At 38.8% G+C, this 23154-nt stretch overlaps 1 protein-coding gene across 3 annotated transcripts in view; it reads left to right on the forward strand.

Annotated features, from left to right (window-relative positions):
- Positions 1 to 23154, forward strand: part of ARHGAP18 (Rho GTPase activating protein 18) — an 82344-nt gene that overhangs the window by 56274 nt on the left and 2916 nt on the right. For 2 of the 3 annotated variants that reach the window (XM_063124689.1, XM_063124688.1), the window contains exons 5-14: positions 2974 to 3134; positions 4982 to 5147; positions 8572 to 8663; positions 9474 to 9551; positions 11815 to 11974; positions 13675 to 13757; positions 15444 to 15650; positions 16794 to 16958; positions 18932 to 19056; positions 20740 to 20801. In XM_063124689.1, coding sequence (XP_062980759.1) covers positions 2974 to 3134; positions 4982 to 5147; positions 8572 to 8663; positions 9474 to 9551; positions 11815 to 11974; positions 13675 to 13757; positions 15444 to 15650; positions 16794 to 16958; positions 18932 to 19056; positions 20740 to 20801 — 1299 coding nt within the window. The remainder of the gene's footprint in view (positions 1 to 2973; positions 3135 to 4981; positions 5148 to 8571; positions 8664 to 9473; positions 9552 to 11814; positions 11975 to 13674; positions 13758 to 15443; positions 15651 to 16793; positions 16959 to 18931; positions 19057 to 20739; positions 20802 to 23154) is intronic. The other variant, XM_063124691.1, reaches the window with a different exon arrangement.

The raw sequence follows: 23154 nt of genomic DNA on the forward strand, positions 1-23154 counted from the left end.
GATATTGAAAGGAGCCAGTAATTCCACAGCATGTTGAACAGAGCTGTACCCTGTTAGGGAACTAGAGTTTATCAAACTATGGATTTGTTCTCAAGATATGAAAATAATGACTTAGGAACATGTGTTTTGAAGCATACAGAGGCAGCCAAGTAAGCTCCATGTGTGGAATCCAAGTCTGAGACAAGGAAAACATAATGCAGGGTAAACAAGTATAGAAAGAAGAAAAATGACTTTTTTAAAAAACAGGAATTGGTGTACCGTAGCCATAAATACCAGTATATATTTGCCTTTTTTAAAAAAAGCAGCAAGAGAAGGAGAGAGGAGTGCTTCCAATCTGGCAGAAAAACAACAAGAACACTACTTCATGAGCACTGTGGATAATGACAGCAATAGAACCTTGTGTACACACAAATAAATGGGGTACTAATTAAGGCATATATTGCAAACTCCGAGCTCAAGTTCAGTAAGCAACAATAAAGTCAGAAATACAAAATACAGAAATCATTGGTAGTGCGAAGATATCACCAGCGAAATAGTATGTGCTCTCAGGGGCTTCAATAAGCCTTTTCTCCCCTAACTTAAGTCACCAGGCAGTCATTCACGAGTAGGAACAGTTTAAAACACGGGAGAGCTGCCAAACTGCTGGGTCAGCATAAGGCAGGGAGGGAGATACAAAAGCACAGGACTTGTGCCAATAAACGCTGCTGTAGAATCTTGGCCTGGAAAATTGCTAAGCATTTATGTAAGAATTTTTTAAACATCTGTTTCTTTTTTCCCAGTGACTTTTTCTGAGCCTTCTAGAAATGGGAAGTTCTGAAAGGCAATTTCCATATGCTAATGCTCCTCAGCACTGAATGAAAAGGGCACAGCTAAGGCAGCCGGGGTGCATTCTGATATGCTGCAGCTGCTGTCGGCTACCTGACTGCAAAATGGGGCTCTGCTTCCAGGATGAGGACAGGATAAAAATCTGTTCCGTTTGCAGAATTGTCCTGGCTTGTCTGGATCTAAAATGCAGCACCTGTTTCTGGGCTGTGCCAGAGACTCGAGAATAATGAACTAATAATCAATGTCAGTTTAACAGAGCATTGGGGGAGTTTCTTCTGTTTTTGTTTTCTAATGTATTGGCTGTCATTTTGAAGACATCACTAAACTTGAAGTGAAATCTAAAACTAAAAGCGTTGGAAGTGTGTTTCATGCGTTTTTTTTGGCTATAAGACAAAAAAAGCTAAAATGCTAATCTCATTTCTGAAAATGTGCTACTAATTGTTGTTGTTATTATTTATTTCATTTCTATACCTACCAGTCGCAGAAGTTCGCAACAATTCACAAAACCAAAGATACAATATGCCGATACAAAAGCATACAATTCCAATATACAAAATTTAATGAGCTAAAACGACAGCTTACATAAGTGCCCCCTCACATGCCATTAAATGCCTGGGAATAGAGGCCAGTCTTAACCTGGTGGCAAAAAGATGACATGTTGGTGCCAAGCAGGCCTCACTGGGGAGATCATTCCGTAATCGAGGGGCCACCAGTGAGAAAACCCCTCTCCTTTGTTGTCACCTTCCAAGCGTCCCTTGGAGGTGGCTCTCAGAGGAAGGCATTTAGTTGGCATTTGGAGAGAAGTTTAATGCTAAAATTCATGGTCAGGCAAGAACTTCATCAGGATCAACCAAAATGTTGCAAAATCGAAACCAAGCTTCTGGGTTTTCCAGTGAGTTTGCCCCACTGAATGAAGTTAGGCAGATGACTTCAAGAGAGAAGGTCTTCTCAGCTGTGGCACCCTGCTTAACAAATGCCCTCCCCAAAGAGGCTTGCCTGGTGCCACACTGTGATCATTTTGGTGCCAGGCAAAAACACTCTTCTTTTTCCAGGCTTATTAGATTATAGATATTTATAGTTTAGCTTTAAGAATTTTAAAGAATTTTTAAGTGTTGAGAACTGTTGGAATGAGTGTTTTTATATGTTATATATTGATCCCACCCCTTGTACTGATTGTTATTGTCGGTGGGTGACGGTTGTGTTTTTACTTTTTAAGTGACATGCAATCACCCAGAAAACTCTTGCTATTGAGTGGACTACAAATTATAATAAATATATTCTCTGTAATTTTTTATTACAAGGTAGAGTGTGGGGGACCTGTCTTAAGATGGAATGTGGGAAGAGATGGCAGACTTACATTCAGGTTTAGTTAAAGCCGCTGCTAATAATCACACCATGACTGAAGAACTGTGATAGCTTACTCTATTCTTGAAATGGCTTAGGGATGTTGCTCATTAGTTGTGAGTTTTCCATTGCAGGGAGTTCTTAGTATAGGGGAGCTTTTTCAAAAATGGCCTCTCTCACCTGCAGCCTGAAGTTGTACAGTCTGTTCCATCACTTCATTCTACTGCATGTACAGGCCAGGCTTGAAATGGCCCTCCTGTAGATAGAAGTTGGGGATAGAAGTTGGCACCATAACAGGCAAGTTCTAATAGCTCTGAAAATTATTTTTTAAATGGGCAAAGTTATGTGACGTGTTAGATCCATGTAAACCAGAAGAGAATTTTCCTCATTATTATTGACTTAACTCATTGGGTGGGATCCAGTGCAGCCCTTATGTTTGTGTAAGAGGGCTGTGATCCAACAGAAGCTGATAAAGAAGCAGCGGTGGGGGAGGGGGGAAACAACTATTTTTCTTTTTCTTCTTCTTTTTCCTGCAGCCTCCTCCACCACCACCTCCACTTTTCTGGAGCAGATTCTTGGGAGGCATAAGGATCTGCAAGGTGAAGGGGAAATTTTCTTTCCCCTCTGCCTCTATGAACAGAGCATTCTGTGAATGGAACTCCATTCTGGATCTCTGGGTTCAACCAAGTATTAATCAATTTTTTTAAAAATGTGGGTTTGTGCTGGTAAATTACACATGAAAAGAAAAAGGCTGTTTTTAAGGTTAACCTCTCTTTTTTCTTTCTCCTTTCCCACCACATTTAGCACATAGCCAACATACAAGCAACAACAGCCCAGCAGAGGAAGTGCCAGTGACTGAGACAGACATCAATTTGGAAATATCGTTTTCTGAACAGGCAGCTAGTCTCAAAGATGACCCAGTAAGCACAGTGTCAAAGGGCAAAGATGACGACACACTCCTTCCTGTAGGTGCTTTTGTTGTCCTGTTCTAATATCTTCAGTTTGTGATTTCTATCTATCTTCTTCCACAACTTCAAAACTATATATGATAACTTCGAATGTTTTGGGGAATGTTTTTATTCTTCACCTATAGCTCCCTTCATTACGTAAATCATAGGGCCTGTTCAGACAACATGCTAAGCCATGATTGGGCTGCTAATGGTTAGTGAGTATATTTAAACCGGGATTGTGTAGCCATTGTGGTTAGGAATGGTTCACATGACACACTAAGCCATAATCTTTAGCTCAAAATGCTTAACCACCATGGCTTAGCATGTCATCTGAACAGGGTCATAGAGTTGGAAAGGACCACAGAGATCTGTCCAATGCAGGTTCTCCACTGCAGGGTGCAGCTCCAGCATCCCTGACAGATGGCCACCAGCCTCTGGTTAAATACCTTCAACAAAGGAAAACCCATCACCTCCTGAGGCAATCTATTCCACTACTGTTAATGTTCTGATGAAATCTGCTTCCCTGTAATTTTCACCCATTGATTCTAGTCCTGCCTTCAGAGAACATGTCTACTGCTCCTCCTTCTGCATGACAGTCTCTCAGATATTTCAAGACTGTTATCATGTTTCCCCTAAATCTCTTCCCCAGGCTAAACATACCAAGCTCTTTCAATCATTCCTCATAGGACTTTGTTTCCAGACCACTCACCATGCTGGTTTCTCTTCTCTGGATGCACTCCAACTTGGCAATGTCCTTCCAGAACTGAAGGGGCATTGCATGAATAAAGGTCCGCAAGTCACAGTTTTGTCTCTGTCAGTACCCCTTCAAGCAATTAACGTGTGGCAAATGCCCAATGAGATGGTAAAATTGTCATAATGTTTAGATTACTGGAAAACTTATATGTGGAACTGAAGAGTTGATGCCTGCCTTGCACATCACAACAATCCATGGTGCTGGTGCATGCTACTCAAACGCTCCAGCTACAAACGTGAGTGGATAAACAATCCAGGGATGCTTCATTCCTGGGTTGTTTACTGTGACATGTGAATCAAGAAAACTGGCTTGTCTCTCCCCCAAGTAGCCAGAACTGGAGTGTCTCTGATTTTAAAAAACACCTGGGTTGTTGTGTTATGCAAACCAGGCCTTAGTCTAGCCTCCTCTCTGGTAAAGTTAGTTTTCTATGTGCAGTAACCTCTATTGCCAGCTATAGTTGGAAGAGGTACAGTTGAGGAACCCTTTTACCACCTCAACAGCTGTTTATTTTTTTAAGCTTTAGATCATTTTCTAGGAATGTAAAAACATATTAACATCTTTATTGTCCATAAGCATATTAACATCTTTATTGTCCAATTTTTGGTCTGTGATTGACTTCCTTAAATTAAAATGCATCAAGCCTTTGACAGGCATTGCATTTTCACTCTGGCATTGCATTTTTCGTACAGACTAAATTAATCATTACATACTTTTAGGGCATATGTGCCCCCCCCCCCAAAAAAAAATCTGTTAGGTTGCTTAGAAAAAGTCTTAGCTCAATATGCTTAATATACCTTCCAATTTATTACCTGACTGTACACAAATTAATTTTAGTATTATGTTGGAGGGTGTGAAAAGGAGGTGTGGAAAATTTCTAATCACAAATGCTTAATGTGAATTTATTATGCCAAAACTTAGCCAATCTTCCCAATAATACGTACTTTTGAAAGGAACCTGATTCCTTTTTATGACACTATATTCTCCTAATATCTAGTGCACAGGCTGGCATCCACGTCAGTTGACCTACAGGGAATGCACACTGAGACCCGACTTTTCTTGTCTTTTGGTTGAAATTAGGATTTTATGCTATGATCTTACCTTTTATTAGAATTTCAGACTGCCAAAAGACAAAACAGGTAGAACAAAGATTGGTGACCTTGCACCTCAGGATATGAAGAAAATCCATGTTTTGGCACTGATTGAGCTGACTGCTCTCTTTGATATATTTGGAACTGAGCTTAAGCCACAAAAAGCAATAAAAATAAAAATAAAAGGTGAGTTGCTTTTATTTGCAATGACGCATGTGTTATGGGTAGTCTTAAGGTCACACTTTTTTTATTTATTTTGAGGACAACTTTGTTAAACTATGTAACCATGGGAGAACAATGCAGTAAGCTAGTGTGAACTTTTCATTTGCCTTGGCATGAAACGTGTGTGTGATGGACATAAATGTGCACTGTTTTCTCCTCTGTCACATCAAGAAATGGGCCACAGGTGTCTTCCTAGTGCACAGGATGTAAACAGAACCTTTAAACCAAAATCAGTTGATTTCATTGTAAAGGGCTATGGAGAATTTACATGTCAATTACTAACATACAGACAAATTGATAGGATAGGTATCACCCAGGGCCAAGGGAAGCACTCCTGTACTCCACTGATGTTGGTGGCAGCAGAATGTTAATTATGCTTAAACCTCTCTCACTAAAGACAATGTAATATAAATGCACATAATCTGGCTGGATCATGTAGGTTGTAGAGAGAATGAAATGGAAATTGGATTATAGAGGCACCTCAGAATGGGAATAGGACATGTAGGACTCTGAATTCCCAACTCTGAAAGTTCTCTCAACCATGATTTATTTCTGTTTGTGCAAAGCCATGATTTCTTTGTTTTGTGGAAAATCATGTATAGTGATCGGCCATGTGGTCCTTAGGTAAGGATCAAATAACAGTTTAACATGACTGGCACTTAAAGTCTTTCAACAAAATTTTCAGTTATGTTTTATAACAATGTAAATACAATATAATTGACTTCTAGGCCAACACTTATTGCAGATTTATGACGTTTGTATAAGGTTTTTAAACTTTTTTTTAAATGGCATCATAATTTGTTCCAGTTCCAAGATAGAGAGTGGATTTGATATTTTGTTCATTTTTTGTGTGTGGAATGGCACCCACATTTCTCATCTGGTATATTCTCAAAACCTATGACTTAATCTATATGGGTAAGCTTATGTGTGCCACTTCCTTTGGGCCATTGGTTTGCATTTTAGGGTGCATTTGTACATGTGTTACTTGGTTGGGCCTTCCTTAGGAGAAAGCTTAATATCTTTTAATTCAGAATATCAATATTCCCCCCTGAGTAAACTTACTGCTTTCTTCAGACCCAATACAAGCCCCTTTGCACATTAATCATGAATAGGGGTCTTCCCAAGTTCCAGGGATCACAGTGTTTCCCCTGCCCTGACATCCCTGGGTTGAGCATCTGAAGGCTCCTGCAAAGCAGATGTCCATGTTCAGTGTATCAGTATGCCAGGCAGAGAAAATCTAATTTTGTTGTTTTTAAAGTATTTTCCCTAGCTTTCTGTCAACCTGAAACTCAAAGCACTATTCGACAATTAAAAGAAGGCAAAACAAGAATAAAACCAGTTTTAAAAACCAATACAGTATTAAACAAATTTTAAAAATAGTTTCAATGTGCAGGAAACGCTTCCATTTTGTTAGCAGTCTGCATTTCTGACCTTCTCTTTAATGTTTTACAATGACATGAAACAAGTTGCCAGTTAATCAAATGCCTTCCTGGGCTAAAACATGCAGTCAGGGTTCAGCAGAGACGACAGTGCAGTAGCTAAATAATTGAAAGCAACACTGAGTGATGAGAGAGCTAGTGCAGGGTACAGCTGAGTCCTCTGAATACAATTTTCATTCAACAGCCCGGAAAACAATTTCTTCCATTGCAGAACCAGCCACACAAGGTTTTTGTAACCTTCTTTCCTCCGCCTTCTTCCGTTTTTATATACCTAAAATGGTGTGGACGGTTAAATCACTGTACTCAACCTGTTCCAAAAATCTCTTGAAGACATTTCGTCAGGGTAGCTCTGTTTCCTTTCACCCCGGTCTACAGATTCTGTATTTTTTTTTAGGGCTCTTGGGCACCGTCCAACTTTTTGTTCCATCTGACTTGTTCAGAGGATGCTCCATTTTGAAAGGTCCAATGTTCATCAATAAAGTGACAGGGGTTCTTAAGTAGATATAGGAATTATATATAAGCACTTGGTGATGGTTCCACCCAAGGTTGTGCCCCCAACCCACAGGAGCAAATTTGAGAGGTGCACAGGGAGTTGCAGTGGGGATGGAGAATCTATCAGTTGGCAGATCTGTTCCACCAGCAGCTACTGTTACTACTATTACTACTGATGCCTAGACTTTATGTAGGTCATTTGACATGTTCAAATAGTTACATATACTAGTTCTGTCATTGTTACATAAGCCCTGTAAGGAAGGCCAGTATTGTCTCCATATAGTAAATGAGAATCAGGGAGAGGTTTGCCTATTTTTACCTAGTGAGTTTTATGGTTGAGAACTGAATCCAGGATTTCCCTGGTCAATCACGGTGCATGCTTTAGCCACTCTGCTACATCAACTAACCAGCAGAATATCATCTTCTCTTTTGGTGAGCTGTTCCAAGGATTAAATTATTTGCAAGTATATCTTCTTTAGTTCTGGTTAGTATATATAAGAGCATTGCTGCTTTAATAAAGTAGAAATAATGTCTAGTTAAATCCAAAAAATAGACACAACAGCTAGTTAAAATAGACATAGCTAGTTAAATCCAAGATAAATTACAAAAATGTAAAAAGCATACTTAAATTCTGTTACTTGATGGCATGAAGTTGCACCTTATTTATTGTAAATGGGAGGAATGCAGAAAGAAATAACATCTCTTGGAGTTAATGCGGCGAATACACATTTATGGCACCTCAAGACTTGACATCATTTATATCTTAACTTTCATACAATTCTGAAGTGTGCCACTTTTGTATGGTCAGTGCTGTAATATTTGAAAATACAGCATTTAACATGTTTTTCCCCACTGCGGTGCAAAAGGATGAGAGTGGCAAAATCAAGAGGAAATGAAAGACTATTAATTTATGGGTAGACAAAGTGTGAAATGGATTATTTATTTATTTATTAAATTTCTGTACTGCCCAATAGCCGAAGCTCTCTGGTTGGTTCACAAAAATTAAAAACACAAAATACAGCATAAAAAATAATATAAAATATAATAGCTTAAAACTATAGTATAAAAGTGCAACCCGAGTTAAATCTAGCAGCAGTGCAGTGATTTAAAATTCAGCAGTGGATTTAAAACAGCAGAGCTAAAAAACTGAATGCTAAAATGATAAAAACGCCTGGGAAAATAAAAAGTTTTTCACTTGATGCCAGAAAGAGCACAGCATTTTCAGCTATTAAACCGCAATCCTATGCATGTTTACTCAGAAGTAATTTTTGTGTGTGTTTACTGCCATGTAAATAACCATAGCATTGCACTGCAAATGTAATCTGTCTGAATTGCCTGTCTGAATTTACTAATGAAAAGGAGTGTAGATTTGAACATGATGGAAAATAATATTTCTGAAAATAATTTCTTGTCACCATGTCATAAGGAAATTCTCTCTTTTTCCTTGCTTTATACAGAATCTGGTCTTTTTGGTGTTCCACTGTCAGTTTTGTTAGAACAAGATCAGAAGAGGGTGCCAGGCATCAAGATACCACTTATTTTTCAAAAAGTAAGTAGGCTGACCAATCCATTCTTCCCACACCTCCTGGACATCAGCATATTTTAACACATGAATATGCTTATATTCCAGTTAAGTTGAGTTCCTGAAGTTTAGCATTTAATTCTGCTTCAAAGGAGAGACTAGCAGACATTAAATATTAAATATATATTTAACTGACCTTTCTGTTTAAACAGTCTTCTCCCAACCTGGTGTCCTCCAGATGTTTTAGACTACAATTCCATCATCCTTGACCATTGGCCATGCTGGAAAGCTGGTATTAAAATATTGAGACTTGAGTTGTGCACTAAGTTTGGGAACATTGTATGGCATTTGTGGTGTTAGTTATATAAAGGACATAATGAAATCATTCTTCGCTATATTTACTAAAAATACAACGCTCTCTCTTTTCATACCAGATACACTGGGGAGCATCAAATCACACAGCTAGTGTAAATTATGTTGCACTAGCCCCATCACACCAGCTAGCACTATTGTGTGATAGGTCCCTTATGCTAGCTCAATATATATTACATTATGTATTTTATATTTACTTTTGTATCTTACTGTTGTAAGAATTATTATTATTATTATTATTATTATTATTATTATTACAACATTAGCACTACTGTCCAATTGGATACTGCCCACTGATACAAATTCTTTTGACCTGGTTGGTGATAAACCTTCATAGCATCCTGAAGTCAATTTATACAATTGTTTGCCTGGTTCTCTTGCGTGTTCAGCTACTCATGTGAACAATTGTGTAACATCTGAGGATGGGACCTGTGTGTCTGAGCTATTTTTCATTTGTATTTACAGCTCATTTCGCAGATAGAAGAGGCAAAGCTAGAAACGGAAGGCCTTCTTCGCATACCGGGTGTTGCTGCAAGAGTAAAGGTAAAATATCCTTTCAGCTCTGGGACAATTGTAATATATGCATTATAACTGACTCTTTAACGTATTTCTAAGGTACTTTAAAACAACAAACACATTTTAAATTGCTCTTTGGACAATTGACTGCTGTTTGCTCAAGCTCAGTGGGAAAGTAGAAGTGTGGGGCAGAATCAGAGTTTACAGTATAGTTTACAGTACAGTATCATTTGTCAAAACATTATTACATTTTCAGATTTGATTTGTTCACAACCATAGGCTTTTTATATGCATTAGTATAGACATTTGTTCCTCATCAAGTTAAAGAGAAGGTGAAGAACAGTTACTCTATACTTCTTACGTATTGACTTTTCATTACTGTGATGTTGTCTTCTGGATTGTTGTTAGCCATCTGGGCAAACAAGATTTTGCTGTTACTCCTTCTAAGAGTTTTGTATCTCTCTCTTTTCTAAGAATATATTATCTAATTTGACCACTATGCCTTTCTAATATGACTAATAAAAATGTGGAATCCCCCCCTGCCCCTAACAAAGTGCATCTAAGACAGGTTGGTTATATTATTTAGGATTATGTACATAGAGAAATCATTGCTGCACAGAGATTATATTGCCTGAGCAAATGAATGAATTGAAACAGGAACCGTTTGAGGCGAAATGTGCAATTCATGTAATACTTTGTTGGAGGATAGCAGATGATTTTGAGGTGAACTCCATGTGACTATAATGTATGTAGAAGGGAGATATTTGACATGGGTCTCTTCTCCTATACCTGTGGAACTACATTACAATGAAAGGCTTTTGAGGCCTATCCCATATGCAAACTTATGGGATAGGGGATTTGGTCTTGGATAACAAAGACAGATAATGTGTCTGTAGTGTTTGTCTTAGAAACTTGCCTTATCCCATTGGTCCGATCTAGCCCACTGTTGCCTACCTTGTTTGGCAGCAGCTGTTTAGGGTTTCAGACAGAGACCTCACCCAGCTGTCCTTGCAGATGCCAGGGATTGCTCCTGGAGCATTCTACGTGCAAAACATACGCTCTCCCACAGGGCTATGGTTCTTCCCTAATATCTTGTTGTTAGTGATCAGCAGAAGAAACTTAGAAAATGAATTATTAGGCATAATTAGAAAAGGTATTGAGAATAAAACTGCCAATATCATACTGCCCTTATACAAATCTATGGTGTGACCATACTTAGAATACTGAAAATAGCCCTAGCTAGAACAAGGCACCAGCAGATAAACAATGGCTATGAACATTTTGAAAAAGAATGTGGACATTTGCACTTTAACGTTTTATTTGTAAGTACTATGAAATATAATGTAGTATATACAAAAATATTTTAGAATATATAGAACATGTAAATAAATCATACAAGAGAAAATGGCTTGTATGGAGAAATGTTGTCATGAAACTGAGTGTTCCAGTGGTTGAAAATTAAATCCATTTCTTGAACATTCACATTTCTAAGGGCTTCCAGGGAAATATTTTTGCTTCTTCTGAAAGTACTATTTTCAGCATTGAAGTTGAAACAAAATTTTTCAAGCTATAATTCCCTCGTTGCAGCTCAAAAACCCAGAGGGAAATTTGACTGTACCAAGAGTGGGCATGTCAGTACCTTCTATATATACGGAGAAATTTTAAATCTTGTTTAGATGGCCAAATAGACATGTGACATGCATAGAGGCTGTCTGTGGAAAGTGGTATGCTGAGGCCATAGAAGCTGTACGTGTAACTGGTTCTGAACTCTGAACTGCAGAAACATGTGGACTCTAACTAGTTCAAGAAGATTTGCATCAAAATGAATCCATTATGTTTGATTTATTTGAAGCTACACGAAATGAGCTCATGAATATCTCTGCAATTTTTGATTTAAATTTTTAGAGACTTTGTGAAATCTTGAGTAATAAATGGAGTCATTTTCATAAATGACCTAAGCAAACCTTTCTGTAGCTGCATAGGATTCTGTTGGAACCTCTCAGAAAGTGATGGTGGGATCATTCACACACACAGACACACACAGAGGAAATGTAGAAGGCTACTTTTAGCACCATCAGTGAAAGTGCCCTGCCAATTGTAGTAGCAAATGCTATGTATAATTAACCCAAAAATCTAGCACAAATTGTTTAAATGTATGTGCTGCTTTATCATCCAACCGGGATAGGGATGATTTTTAATTTTAAAAAGTGAGCATAAAATATTACGTATGTGGTCCCTTCTATTGACTGGTTTTTTGTTTTGTTTTGTGTTTTGCTCTTGTGTCTTTCAGAACCTTTACCAGGAGCTAGAAGCAAAGTTTTATGAAGGAACTTTCAACTGGGAAAATGTGAAGCAACATGATGCAGCAAGTCTTCTAAAACTGTTTATCCGGGAGCTGCCTCAGCCTCTGCTCACTGTGGAGTATCTCAAGGCTTTCCAGGATGTGCAGAGTAAGCACAACTTCTTCTGGTTCAGAGGGACCAGTTGTGCAGAGTCACATATTGAGCACACGTCTCAACAGCTCTAGCAAATGTTTCACCATCAAAGTTTGTGATATGGGACAATCAAGGAATCACTTATAACACCAAACATTTCTGGACACAGTAAACCTCCCAGAGAGCTTCGGCTATGGGACGGTGTAGAAATGTAACAACAATAAAAGAATCTTCATTGGCATGCAAATCTACATCTTGTAACTTGATATGGAGCAAGGCAACTTTTGGCAATTCCCTCTCCGCCTTGCAGCCCTCACACCATCTCCACTCTGTTATGAAGGGTCCTCTTCAAAACAGACTTGGGCAGGAACAACAGTAGAGAGGGGAATTTTCAAAAATCATATTCCACTGATGGAAGCCTCCACTGGATCAAAGAGCATTCCGTCAGTGAAGGGACACCAATTGGATACAACCCCATGAAGTTATCTGCAAACACCTCATTAGCTTACATGCATCTGAAAGCAAATACACAGAATTGCTTTCTATAAACTATACAATGGCAGTCTTACTGAAAAATGTCCCCAAATTAATTGCGATATAAAATGAGCATTGGTGCACATTTTAGGAGGTTCATTTAGTTTCATATTTAGAAATATTACATACTTTAAGGAAATAAATATTGCCAAGTTGCTATTGATTTCATTGTTGATTGATTTCATTGTTGATTTCATGTGAGTGTGTTGTGCTATAGATGTCTATCTTTCTGCTCTCTAATTGTGCATTCATTATATACTGTCCCCCAGTCAGCACAAGAGAGACACTGATCAGTTGATATTACAGAAACTGTTGCTTGCTTATTTGTATCAAGAAGGTTTGGACAGCTCTGCCAGATTTGAAAATGTTTTAAATCCACCGGGGGCGGGGTCCTGAGGAAAAGAGTAAGAATATCTAAACAATAGTAGTCTTAAGACTATTTCATATGTGAGTTTTACCCTCTGCTTCTCTTATTCACGAGAGTGCTGTATTTGCATAAGAAGTTTAGTCTGGCAATCAGGGGTTCATTGATCTCAGCAATATTCATGTGAAGATTTCCTGTAGCTGGCCTGGGCAGAATGTCTTAGATTTTCAAGTATGTGTATTTTCTTCCATGATAGCTAGATTGTAAAAGAAAACATTAGGGGGAATATCTGCTGAGATAGTTTCAAGTCTATAGGATATTACTGATAGAAGTATTGATCTTGGCTCGAAGTGGTAATTTAGAAATCCTGCAGAGACTGGGGACTTCTGGATTCAGCACCACAAATTAATTGGTATGTGCTAATACTAAACATTGGCTCAACTGAGAATATTGCACTTCAGTGAGTGTCATAGGCTCCTTTCCTATTGATAGGTATAGTAATTGGCAGTCTCATCAGACTGATTTTTCTTCTATATATTAAATTAAATTTATTAAGAAACATTACATTATGAAGAAAAATAGCAAAGGAGGACAAATTCATTATCTGAGAAATAATGAATCCTATGGCAGCTGAATCATGAAAACAATATTGAAACACAAGGTGGAATATCTGTAAATCTTTTGTTGTGCTTTTGAAACTTGCAGAGCATATTAATGATATTGTTTATGTATTACCAAGAAAATGTCATGGGCAGTGTTGTCTTCAGGGAAAATGCAAAATTATTCGAAATCTGATCTTTGCATGTTTCACTGGCAGAACTTCCAAAAAGGAAGCATCAGCTGCAAGCACTGAATCTTTTGGTCCTTCTTCTTCCAGAGGCAAACAGAGATACCCTAAAGGTGAGATGTTGAAATCATTTTTAAAAGAATATCATTATAAATTACCATTGATATAAGCCCTGTTCAGGCATTATGCCTGAATAGGATGAACTAACATTAATAGGAGGACAGGACCATGCATGCCAGCCTCATCCTCCTCACCCCCTGACCCATGGGGAAGTTGGCAGGGGACTTCTATTCCTGCTCAAGTCTCTATACAACCAGTCTCTATACAACCAGAAACACTGCTTTATCGGGATTCTTGATTCTGCAGAGTTCTACTCACATTCAAGCGATCGCAAGTAGAAGCCCACTGCAGACCTCCCTGTTCAACATGGGCAGGTCAGGAACTGAGGGGATGGGGAAGGTGCACACGAGGAAGGGGCTGCCATGCATGGCCATATTTCTCTTACTCATGTATTAATCTACTCAGATGTAATGCTTGAATAGGGTTATATTGAATCCTGGAAGAGAGGTGTGTGTGTGAAATTTAAAATTATGAATATACTATGAACAACTGAGCAATAAGCCTAGTGCGGTCTCTGAAACTGAGGTTCCAGACCTATATTTCTGTCAAACATGAGATGGAGCAGTGAGCTGAGTTCAGAGGCATTGGAATCAGTGGCATGGAGTACAGGTACTATGAATAAAAGTTGAAGGAGGTGAGTATGTTTAACCAGGAGAAAAGAAGACTAAGGGGCACATGATTACACTCTTGAAATGCCTGAAGGTTCTCACATAGCAGAGGGCAAAGAATTGTCCTGTGCTGCCCCAGAAGGCAGAGCTAGATCTAAGGAGCTCAGTTTACTTCAGTTGAATGTTAGGAGACTCTTCTTAATAAATAGTTCAACATTGGAACCAACTACTTCAAAGAATGGTGGGCTCTATCCCTTCTGGACAGCCATCTGTTGGGGGATCTCTAGCTCTGTCTAGCTCTGGATTTCCTGCATTGCTCAGAATGCTAGACTAGATGGCCTGCAAGGTCCAAATCAACTCTATGGTTCTATCTTCCTAATTTGCCTTTGAGAAGTGACCATAAAGCTTTCCAGAAATATGATGTGGTGACAGCTCAACATACAGTTCTTGCAAGAGTCAAACTATAAATGAATGATCTTGGACAATCTGAGTATGAGACAGATGTCTGAGCTAGTCAACCATATATTCTCTAGAATAAATGGCTATCCGCTGTGGTGCAGTGGCTAGAGTGTTGGACTGGGAGTCAGGAGATCTGGGTTCTAGTGACCACTCGGCCATGGAAACCCACTGGGTAACTTTGGGCCAGTCTCAAACTCTTAGCCCAACTTATTTATTTATTTATTTATTTAATTAATTTTTATACCGCCCAATAGCTGAAGCTGTCTGGGCGGTTCACAAAAACCTACCTCACAGGGTTGTTGTTACGAGGATAAAATGGAGAGGAGGAGGATTACGTATACCACCTTGGGTTCCTTGGAGGAAAAAAGGCGGGATATAAATGTAATAATAAAAACAAATCCTAGGTCACTTTTTCCCTTTTTTTTACTGGAAGTAAAAGGAAGCTGGCTTTGATTTTTGGACAAAGAGTGTGTCCAGTTTAGCCAGAGAAGGTAGAATATACTTGTGCATGAAGTTCAATCATCTTTTTCAAATATACTGTTTGAGCGTAATGTTTCATCTCTTGTATGATCTTGCACATAACTACTCTTCAAATGCTGTTCTCATTTTCAGGCACTGCTTGAATTTCTTCAAAGGGTAATTGATCACCGAGATGAAAACAAAATGAACCTAAAGAATGTTGCCATGGTTATGGCTCCAAACCTCTTCATGTTTCATGGTTTGGGCTCCAAGTCCATAGAACAAAACGAGTTTGCTATGGCGGCTGGGACAGCAGGTGTCATGCGCTTCATGATTAAATTCCAAAACCTACTTTGGACTGTAAGTTAGCAGGTTTTCATTGAAACAATTTTTTAAAAATGGTTTTGTCAAAAAGTGTGCATTGTCCTTAAAGAATTGCCTCAAAAGCAGAGAGCCACTTTTGTCTCTCTCCCTCAAAACCTTTGAGGTAGACTTTTCATGTTACAATATTAATGTGAAATCTAGATAATATGCCAGTCTTAAGTACTTCCAACATGTGGATGATGTAAATATTTCTCTCCAAGAACGTTTACAGAACAAATCGTCAGCATTATGTGTATTAGAGAATAATTTAAGTATTTAATTCTTCACAGGAGTAAATAAACTATATTTTGTCAATTGTATTTATATACAGTTCTTCACAAAACAGAGAAGAAGAAAACGTATCTGCAGATAAAGAGAGATTTTCCATTTTAGATTTTTTTAAATTTTCCAATAAGCTATTTGAGAAAGCCTTAGAGTGAGTGAATCGCTGTGCTTTGGACCTCTTAAGATAGTTTTATCGCAGTGAATATTTTTTAGTTGGGGCCTTTTCGTTAGTGTTTGAACTGCTTTGTTTGGCTGTTCTTCTGTCGTCTCCCCCCCCTCCCCAGTTTTTATTAAATTTATTTTATTTTAAAATCATTGATACCATTGTTTTTAAATAATGGTGTTTGTGTCTGCATGTGTATATAATTAAAAAGGCAGTATATACATTCTAGAATAAATAAATAATAAACCTGTCACATTTTGTAACTTGTATCCATATATGTTAATGTTATTTTGAAAGCCTGGTTTTGCCCTCCTGAGGCCTTATTCACCCATGCAAACAACAGGTATGGATGGCAGCAAACTGTTCATGAAGAACTACTCACTTTACTTCAACCCCTTTTTTAAAGCGGTGTGTGAAACCTGACTTGTGAGGTGGTCAGTCACAGCAATATGGTTTGTTTATGTAGAGCAGGTTCTGTACAGTTATATTTCAGAGCATGTCGCTTTGCGTATCTTAGATGAGCCTGAAACAGGAAAACTGGCCCTATATAATTCCATGGTTGTTGGACAGAAATGTTGGCATTTGATATTCTTTTTTGATAGCTTTGTCATTTGAAGGATTCAAACAGATGTTTATGGCAGTTCTTCAAGGTGGTATTAATGTTGCCAATAACATGTTGTATGTTTGCTTAGATTCCTACATTTCTTGTGAACCAAGTAAGAAAGCAAAATGCTGAAAGTCAGAAAAAGGAGAGAAAGGACAAAGCGATGAGGAAACTGCTGAAAAAAATGGCTTATGATCGAGAAAAACACGAGAAGCAAGACAAAAGCATCAGTGATGTAAAAAGTGTCAATGATGTAAGCAAGCAAGTAACATTCAATAAATAAATTGTACAGCATATGCTTAAACCATAGAGCATAACGCCCAGACAAGTGGTAGCTCTAAAATAGTGAGATCGTCATAAGTACAAAACATGATCTTGTTAAGATGATGCCTGAGCTACTAGTAAAGAAGTGTATGCAATATGTATGTCGTTACTAACCCAGTTATTAAAAATGGCTAGATCTTCCAATTCAGAAGGTCCGTATTTGCAACACTTGAAACCTCTTGAAACTCACACTGCTCTCAAGAATCTTACCATTTACTTATATTGTAGTACAGTGATGGAGAACCTCTGTCCCAAGTAGCTTCTGCTGTTACCTCCAATCCATAAAAGCCTGTTTAAACGCAGTTAAACTTTAAATACTCTACGTAGAATGGAGCTGTGCTTTACAGGCATGAGAGCTACTGCATAGAATTGAGTTGTGCTTTTGTTGCACAGTTCTATTCCGTGCAAAAAGATTTGGGTGTGGCATAGAACTGAACTGTTGCTTTTGCAGGCATGAGAGCTGCTGCACCACTCATGAGTAGTCGTGTAAAGAACTAAACTGTGTTTTGTGTGCATGGTGGAAATTGCAGTTATTCTAGGGCCTGCCCCAAGCCCCTAACCCTGCTCAATGCCGGAATGTGACGTCCCCCGCCCACGAGATCATTCACAAATTGGCATTTGAGCAAAAGAAGGCCCATGCTCTTACAGTATAATAATTTGTATATATAGCATAAAATGTTAAGAACATCTTGAATATTCCAAAGGATTTATTTATTGTTGCTTGTTCTACAAGCTGTTGTGGCTGAGCCTTTCCTAGTTTTCCTATTTTCAGCAGTGAACACCTGCTGGTTTCTTGTTCTTGACTGGTTAAGCAAAGCTTTTCTCTAGTTAATTTTATCCAAACTGTGTTAACATCAGGGTCATATAAATGTGAAACATAACGGAATATATTCCAACTATTTCCACTTTTTTGAATTGTGAATACAGATTTTCTTAGGATAAGTGTAACCCATCTTCAGTTCAATTAATATTCACAACCTCAGTGGACTAGAGACATCTTGTGGAAGGTTGTAAAACTGCACTGGCCTGTAAATTGTGTGTGTGTGTGTGTGTGTGTGTGTGTGTGTTTGTAACTTTAGCATTACAAAGGCTGTGCTGGTGCGGGGAGCTGAGCTCTTCCTCATTTTGCATCCCTGTGCACCAGTCTTTCTGTATCTGACTAGTCTGGAGGGGGAGGGATGAGTTTGGATGACAGATCAAATGGATATAAAATGGGGGAGGATCGCATGATTCTTACCTTTGTGCAAAGTTCTTTAGCCCCAGCCAGCATGGCCTATGGGAATGATGGGAGTTGCAGTCGAAAACATTTAGATGGCATCAGGTCAGGGAAACCTGTCCTAGGGATTGTAACTAATGCTATAGTTTTAATAAAACGTTATATAGCATGTGTTGAATTTTAAACAGAGGAAAACCCCTATTCTTTTGAAAACTCATTTATAATTTAATATGAGATATACCTCATTCAGAATTCAACATACAGCACCTTTCTTCACAATTTTTGCAATTAAGAGTGGTATAAAAGTTATTTTATACTGTAGAATATCTGAAAGGGGAAATCATATTTGGTTAGAAAATTAACTTTTTAACTGATCCAAAAATGTTCTTACGATAGCATAAGCTCAAATTAAAAAATAAAGAAAAATGTACTATTGCAAATGTGTGCTCTGTAATGTGCTGGGAATCTGTTTAATATTTCTGTGAATGTATGTAAGTTCCATTCCTGTGTAGAATATACCAGTCTGTAAGCATTTTAGTAAATTGCATAATAGGTTAAAAAAGTCTGCTTTGCATAGAACAATATGGCTAACTTCAGTCCAAATTAATTATTCTGTACTGTGTTTTGAGATGTTCCTCAAAGCCAGCTGCAAGCTGCTATGTTCCAATTTCATTATTGCTTTGCAGGCTGATATTCCTCAGGGAGTAATACGGGTGCAAGCACCTCATCTTTCCAAAGTTTCCATGGCAATCCAGCTGACAGAAGAACTAAAAGCTAGTGATATAGTTGCCAGGTTCCTCAGCCAAAAAAGGTACATGCCTGCCTGCCTCTCTCTCCCCCAAACACTTCATTTTTTTAATGTGTAATTTTGAATTCTACAGCCAGAAAAAAATCTGACTTAATTTTGCTCAAGGGATTATTGGATACACTTTTATTAAATGTCTCTATCTTGAATCCATTAAAAAGAAAAGGCAACCAAACTTGTTTTACCAACTGAGTTGTTCTCAGTAATTTTATAAAAGTTCTATCAAGCCACATATGTTAGAGTACCCATGAATGTGCCATAATACCTCATGAATTAATTTCTTGAAGAATTGCATCTGTCAGTCTTATATGCTTAGATAGATAGATATTATATTATGCGTCTTTGTTGAAAAGAAAGGATACAGGAGTGGGGAGGAAGCATGTTTTCTTAGGTAAACTTGTGCTTGTGTGTGGAAACATGAAAAAGATGCCTTTTCTAGTTCTTTTAAGTAATATCTTTAAGTAATATCTATATATATTTAATCAGATATCCATTTGCCACAGGGCACACAGTCTCATGGTCCCAAGAAATCTCAGTGCCTAAGAGCAAGACCCTTCTGTTCATGCAGGGCTGGGTGTGTGTGAGTGTCACTGTTTTCCACCTGCACCCTTTAATGGTCACTCCTGAGGATCCTGCATCTTGTTTTAGGGATTTATGTAAACTGCCCAGAGAGCTTCGGCTATGGGGCGGTATAGAAATGTCATAAATAATAAAATAATAGTAATGATGATGGTGATGATGATGGAGGGGCTATACACCAAAGGAGAGAATCATCACCCTCCTCTTGTTTGTGCAGCAGGATCTTTGTCTCTTAATTTTTGTTTTAACATGAGAGGGTTTCATCGTTATTCAGGTTCAGGTTGAAATGATGAATATATAGCCTTATGTCTGGACTCCCAGACCTTGAAATTACTTCATATTCTGAAATGCTGCAACCCTTTCATGTTTTTGAGAAATGACTGCCAACTTGCGATCCTTTAGAATTGATGGATTAGAAATTAGTATTATTTTCCAAGGTGGTTTTTTAGTTCTTTTCATGTTAAATCTTTCCCTGTTGTCTCACATTTTACTATTTTTAAAAGGGGAACAACAACTGCTCCCCCAGTCCAAAATTTGAAAACACACTTTGGGCTGTTGTTTTTTACAAAATTTGGTGAGTGGCACGGCAGATGTATTGCTGCCTCTGTGCCCCCCATTACATTTTTAATGATATCACATGACTGATGGCAGGATTAGAGCAAGGGGAAGCATAGCCCTGCATTGTTAAAATAGATTATGAATTGTCTGTGCAAGTTACAAAAGTGATAGTTATAATACATACAGTTATGCCATAAGTATGAAAAAAAATCATAAACATTGTTTGCATCAGTTTAAAATAATGGAATCCATTCAAAAAGTTCAAATCAAATGACCAGATTTAAAAATGGACAGAAAGATTATACTTTAGTGAGTATATGAGTTCCTTCCAAGTAATTTTGCTTCCATTATGTTCATGGTAGTATAGGTTCATCTTTCCATTATCATCCAAGTATGTTAGGCTTATTTCAGTAAGTTAACAGATGGGGAAAGATAATTTTAGTGCACTGGCAAATTCCCAGGCTGAAGAGGATTTTCCTAAGCGGATCTAGTAGTATTTGGTTGCAAGTTATTTGGTACGGTGCCAAATTATTTTGTTACATTTCTTTATAGTGGAATGGTCCAAACTGTGAAGAAAGAAGAGGTGTTTTTATATGAAGTCGGAGGAAATATTGGTAAGGGTGATTACTCAATAGACTGTGCTGATTCAAACTTTCGTTAAATCAGGTGGTACAGCCCAAATTACCTCAGAAGTTTTTTGTGGGAGATTACTTGCATGAAAGTACCTCTGTGTCAATTGCATCTGGAAATTAAGTATGTCAAGGACTAGGCTAGAAGCTTTTCCCTGGAAGTGAATGTTTTGAATATGCCATGAAAGGATATAATAGCACAACATTTCCCCTGTCTGCTGCATAGTGGAAGCGGGGAGCAAGGGAGGAGTCATGGTGGTGCTGGTGGAGAGAACTGTAACAGTCAGCCACATGGCCCTGTACAGTGGCTGACAATGAGGAGTGAGTCCCAACTGGCCCTTTAGCTGGAATACCCAGCTCCAATAACTAGTACAGTTTAGAGGCAGCTTTGTACCTGCCCACACTCCTTTAGCTACAGTATGGGATTTGCTGGTCATTTTAGGATTGAGTAGCTTTTCCTCCCTCCCTCCCTCCCTCCCTCCCTCTCCCCAACACACACACGAATGCCCCCAGCTGTTCTTCTCATCCCACAAAATTGCCATGATGGGACAAAGCGTGGGTGGACCTAACCAAAATGAAGCATCCCTTGAAAGGGGAGTATTCACGCTGTATTAGATGCTATGGCTTTTTAAAGACCCTTTTAAGAGATTTGTGACTTTGGGTTTATCCCAAAGCAGTTGTCCCACATTCTTATTTATGATGCAGCCACAATCCAGTGCATGTTTACCCTGAAGTAAGTCCCACTGTTTTCAGTGCAGCTTACTCCAAGGTACATAGGCAGAAGATTGCAGCTGTAATGGAGCTCATATCCGTGCCAACTTGGATGCTACTATTCTGACGGAGTCTGAGATTGACTGGGTAGTGCTTCATCTAGTGATGTTATGGATATGTTTCCACTTGTGCAGCCTGAAGACTGGACAAACTACTTGAAGGACTGAGGACCTGCTACTTGCACTTCAGTTCCTTGTCCATCCTGGCTTGAGAAATCTGCCAAATTTGGAGATCTGAGGTGGTTAATGTCCCCCTAAGGGACAGTAAGGTTCCCACAGCTTTGAAAGAAGCAGTGGTGAGGCCCTTGTTCAAGAAACTGAAGTTAGATCCTATGGTTTTGGATAATTATTGCCCTGTGTCAAATTTGCCATTCTTTGGAAAGGTGCTGGAGCATGTAGCGGCCTTACAATTCCAAGCAGTGTTGAATGATACTGATTATTTAGATCCATTCTAATTAGATCTCATTATGGGATAGAAACAGTATTGATCACCCTGGATGATGAGTGATGCCAGGGAATGGATGTAGGGAGTGTAACCTTGTTGGTTCTTCTGGACCTCTCAGTGGCTTTTGATATCACCAACCATGATATCCTTCTGGATCATTACCTGGATTGGGCTTGGGAAGCATGGTTTTGAAGTAGTTCCTTCCTTCCTGGTGGAACGATCTTAGGTAGCATTTGGGGAATTTTGTTGCACCCTATGAGCATTAGCATGTGGGGTGCCATCGGGTTCTATCTATCCCCCCTGCTTTTTAATATAAACTGTTGGGCGAATTGATAAGGTGGTTTGGACTTCAGAGTCTTCAGTGTGAGAATGCCTTGGGGTGGACGAGGGTAAATAAGCTGAAACATAATCCAGAGAGGACGGAGGTATTGTGGACTAGGAAACCAAATACTCCGGATGGAGGTTTACAAGTCGTCTTAAATGGGTTTGCACTCCCCATAAAAGACCAAGTGTGTAATCTGGGAGACCTCCTGGGGAAGCCCAGCTAGCTACAGTACCCAGAAGTGTATATTACCAGTTTAGGGCTAAAGCTGGTATACCAGCCTACCTGGAGAAGATGGAGAGGACAGACCTTGCCTCAGTTGTACATGCGCTAATGACATCCAGGCTGAGACTACTGTAATGCACTGTACATGGGGCTGCCTTTTAAAGACGGTTCAGAAACTTCAACTGGTGCAGAATGGTGGTTGAGTTGATTACATCATATAGCCCATACTACTTCGGCTGCACTGGTTACCAATGTGTTTCCTAGCCCAATTTAAAGTGCTGGTTTGGCCTTTAAAACTTAAATGGGTTAGGAACAAATTACTTAAAGGATCGCCTTCACCCATATCGGCCTGCCCACACTTTTAGACTAGCAAGGGAGGCACTTCTCTTTGCCCACTTGTGAGAGCAGTTACGTGGATGACTACACAAGAGAAGGCCTTTTCCGCAATGGCCACAGACCTATGGAATAAGTTGCCATCAGGGGTCTGTCTGTCCCCATGGTTGCAGGCTTTTAAGGCATCCCTGAAAAATTACTATTTTATTCTGGCCTTTCCCAATTAGGCTGGGTTGTAGCTCC

The sequence above is a fragment of the Elgaria multicarinata genome, chromosome 4 (assembly GCF_023053635.1).
Source record: "Elgaria multicarinata webbii isolate HBS135686 ecotype San Diego chromosome 4, rElgMul1.1.pri, whole genome shotgun sequence".
NCBI lineage: Eukaryota > Metazoa > Chordata > Lepidosauria > Squamata > Anguidae > Elgaria > Elgaria multicarinata.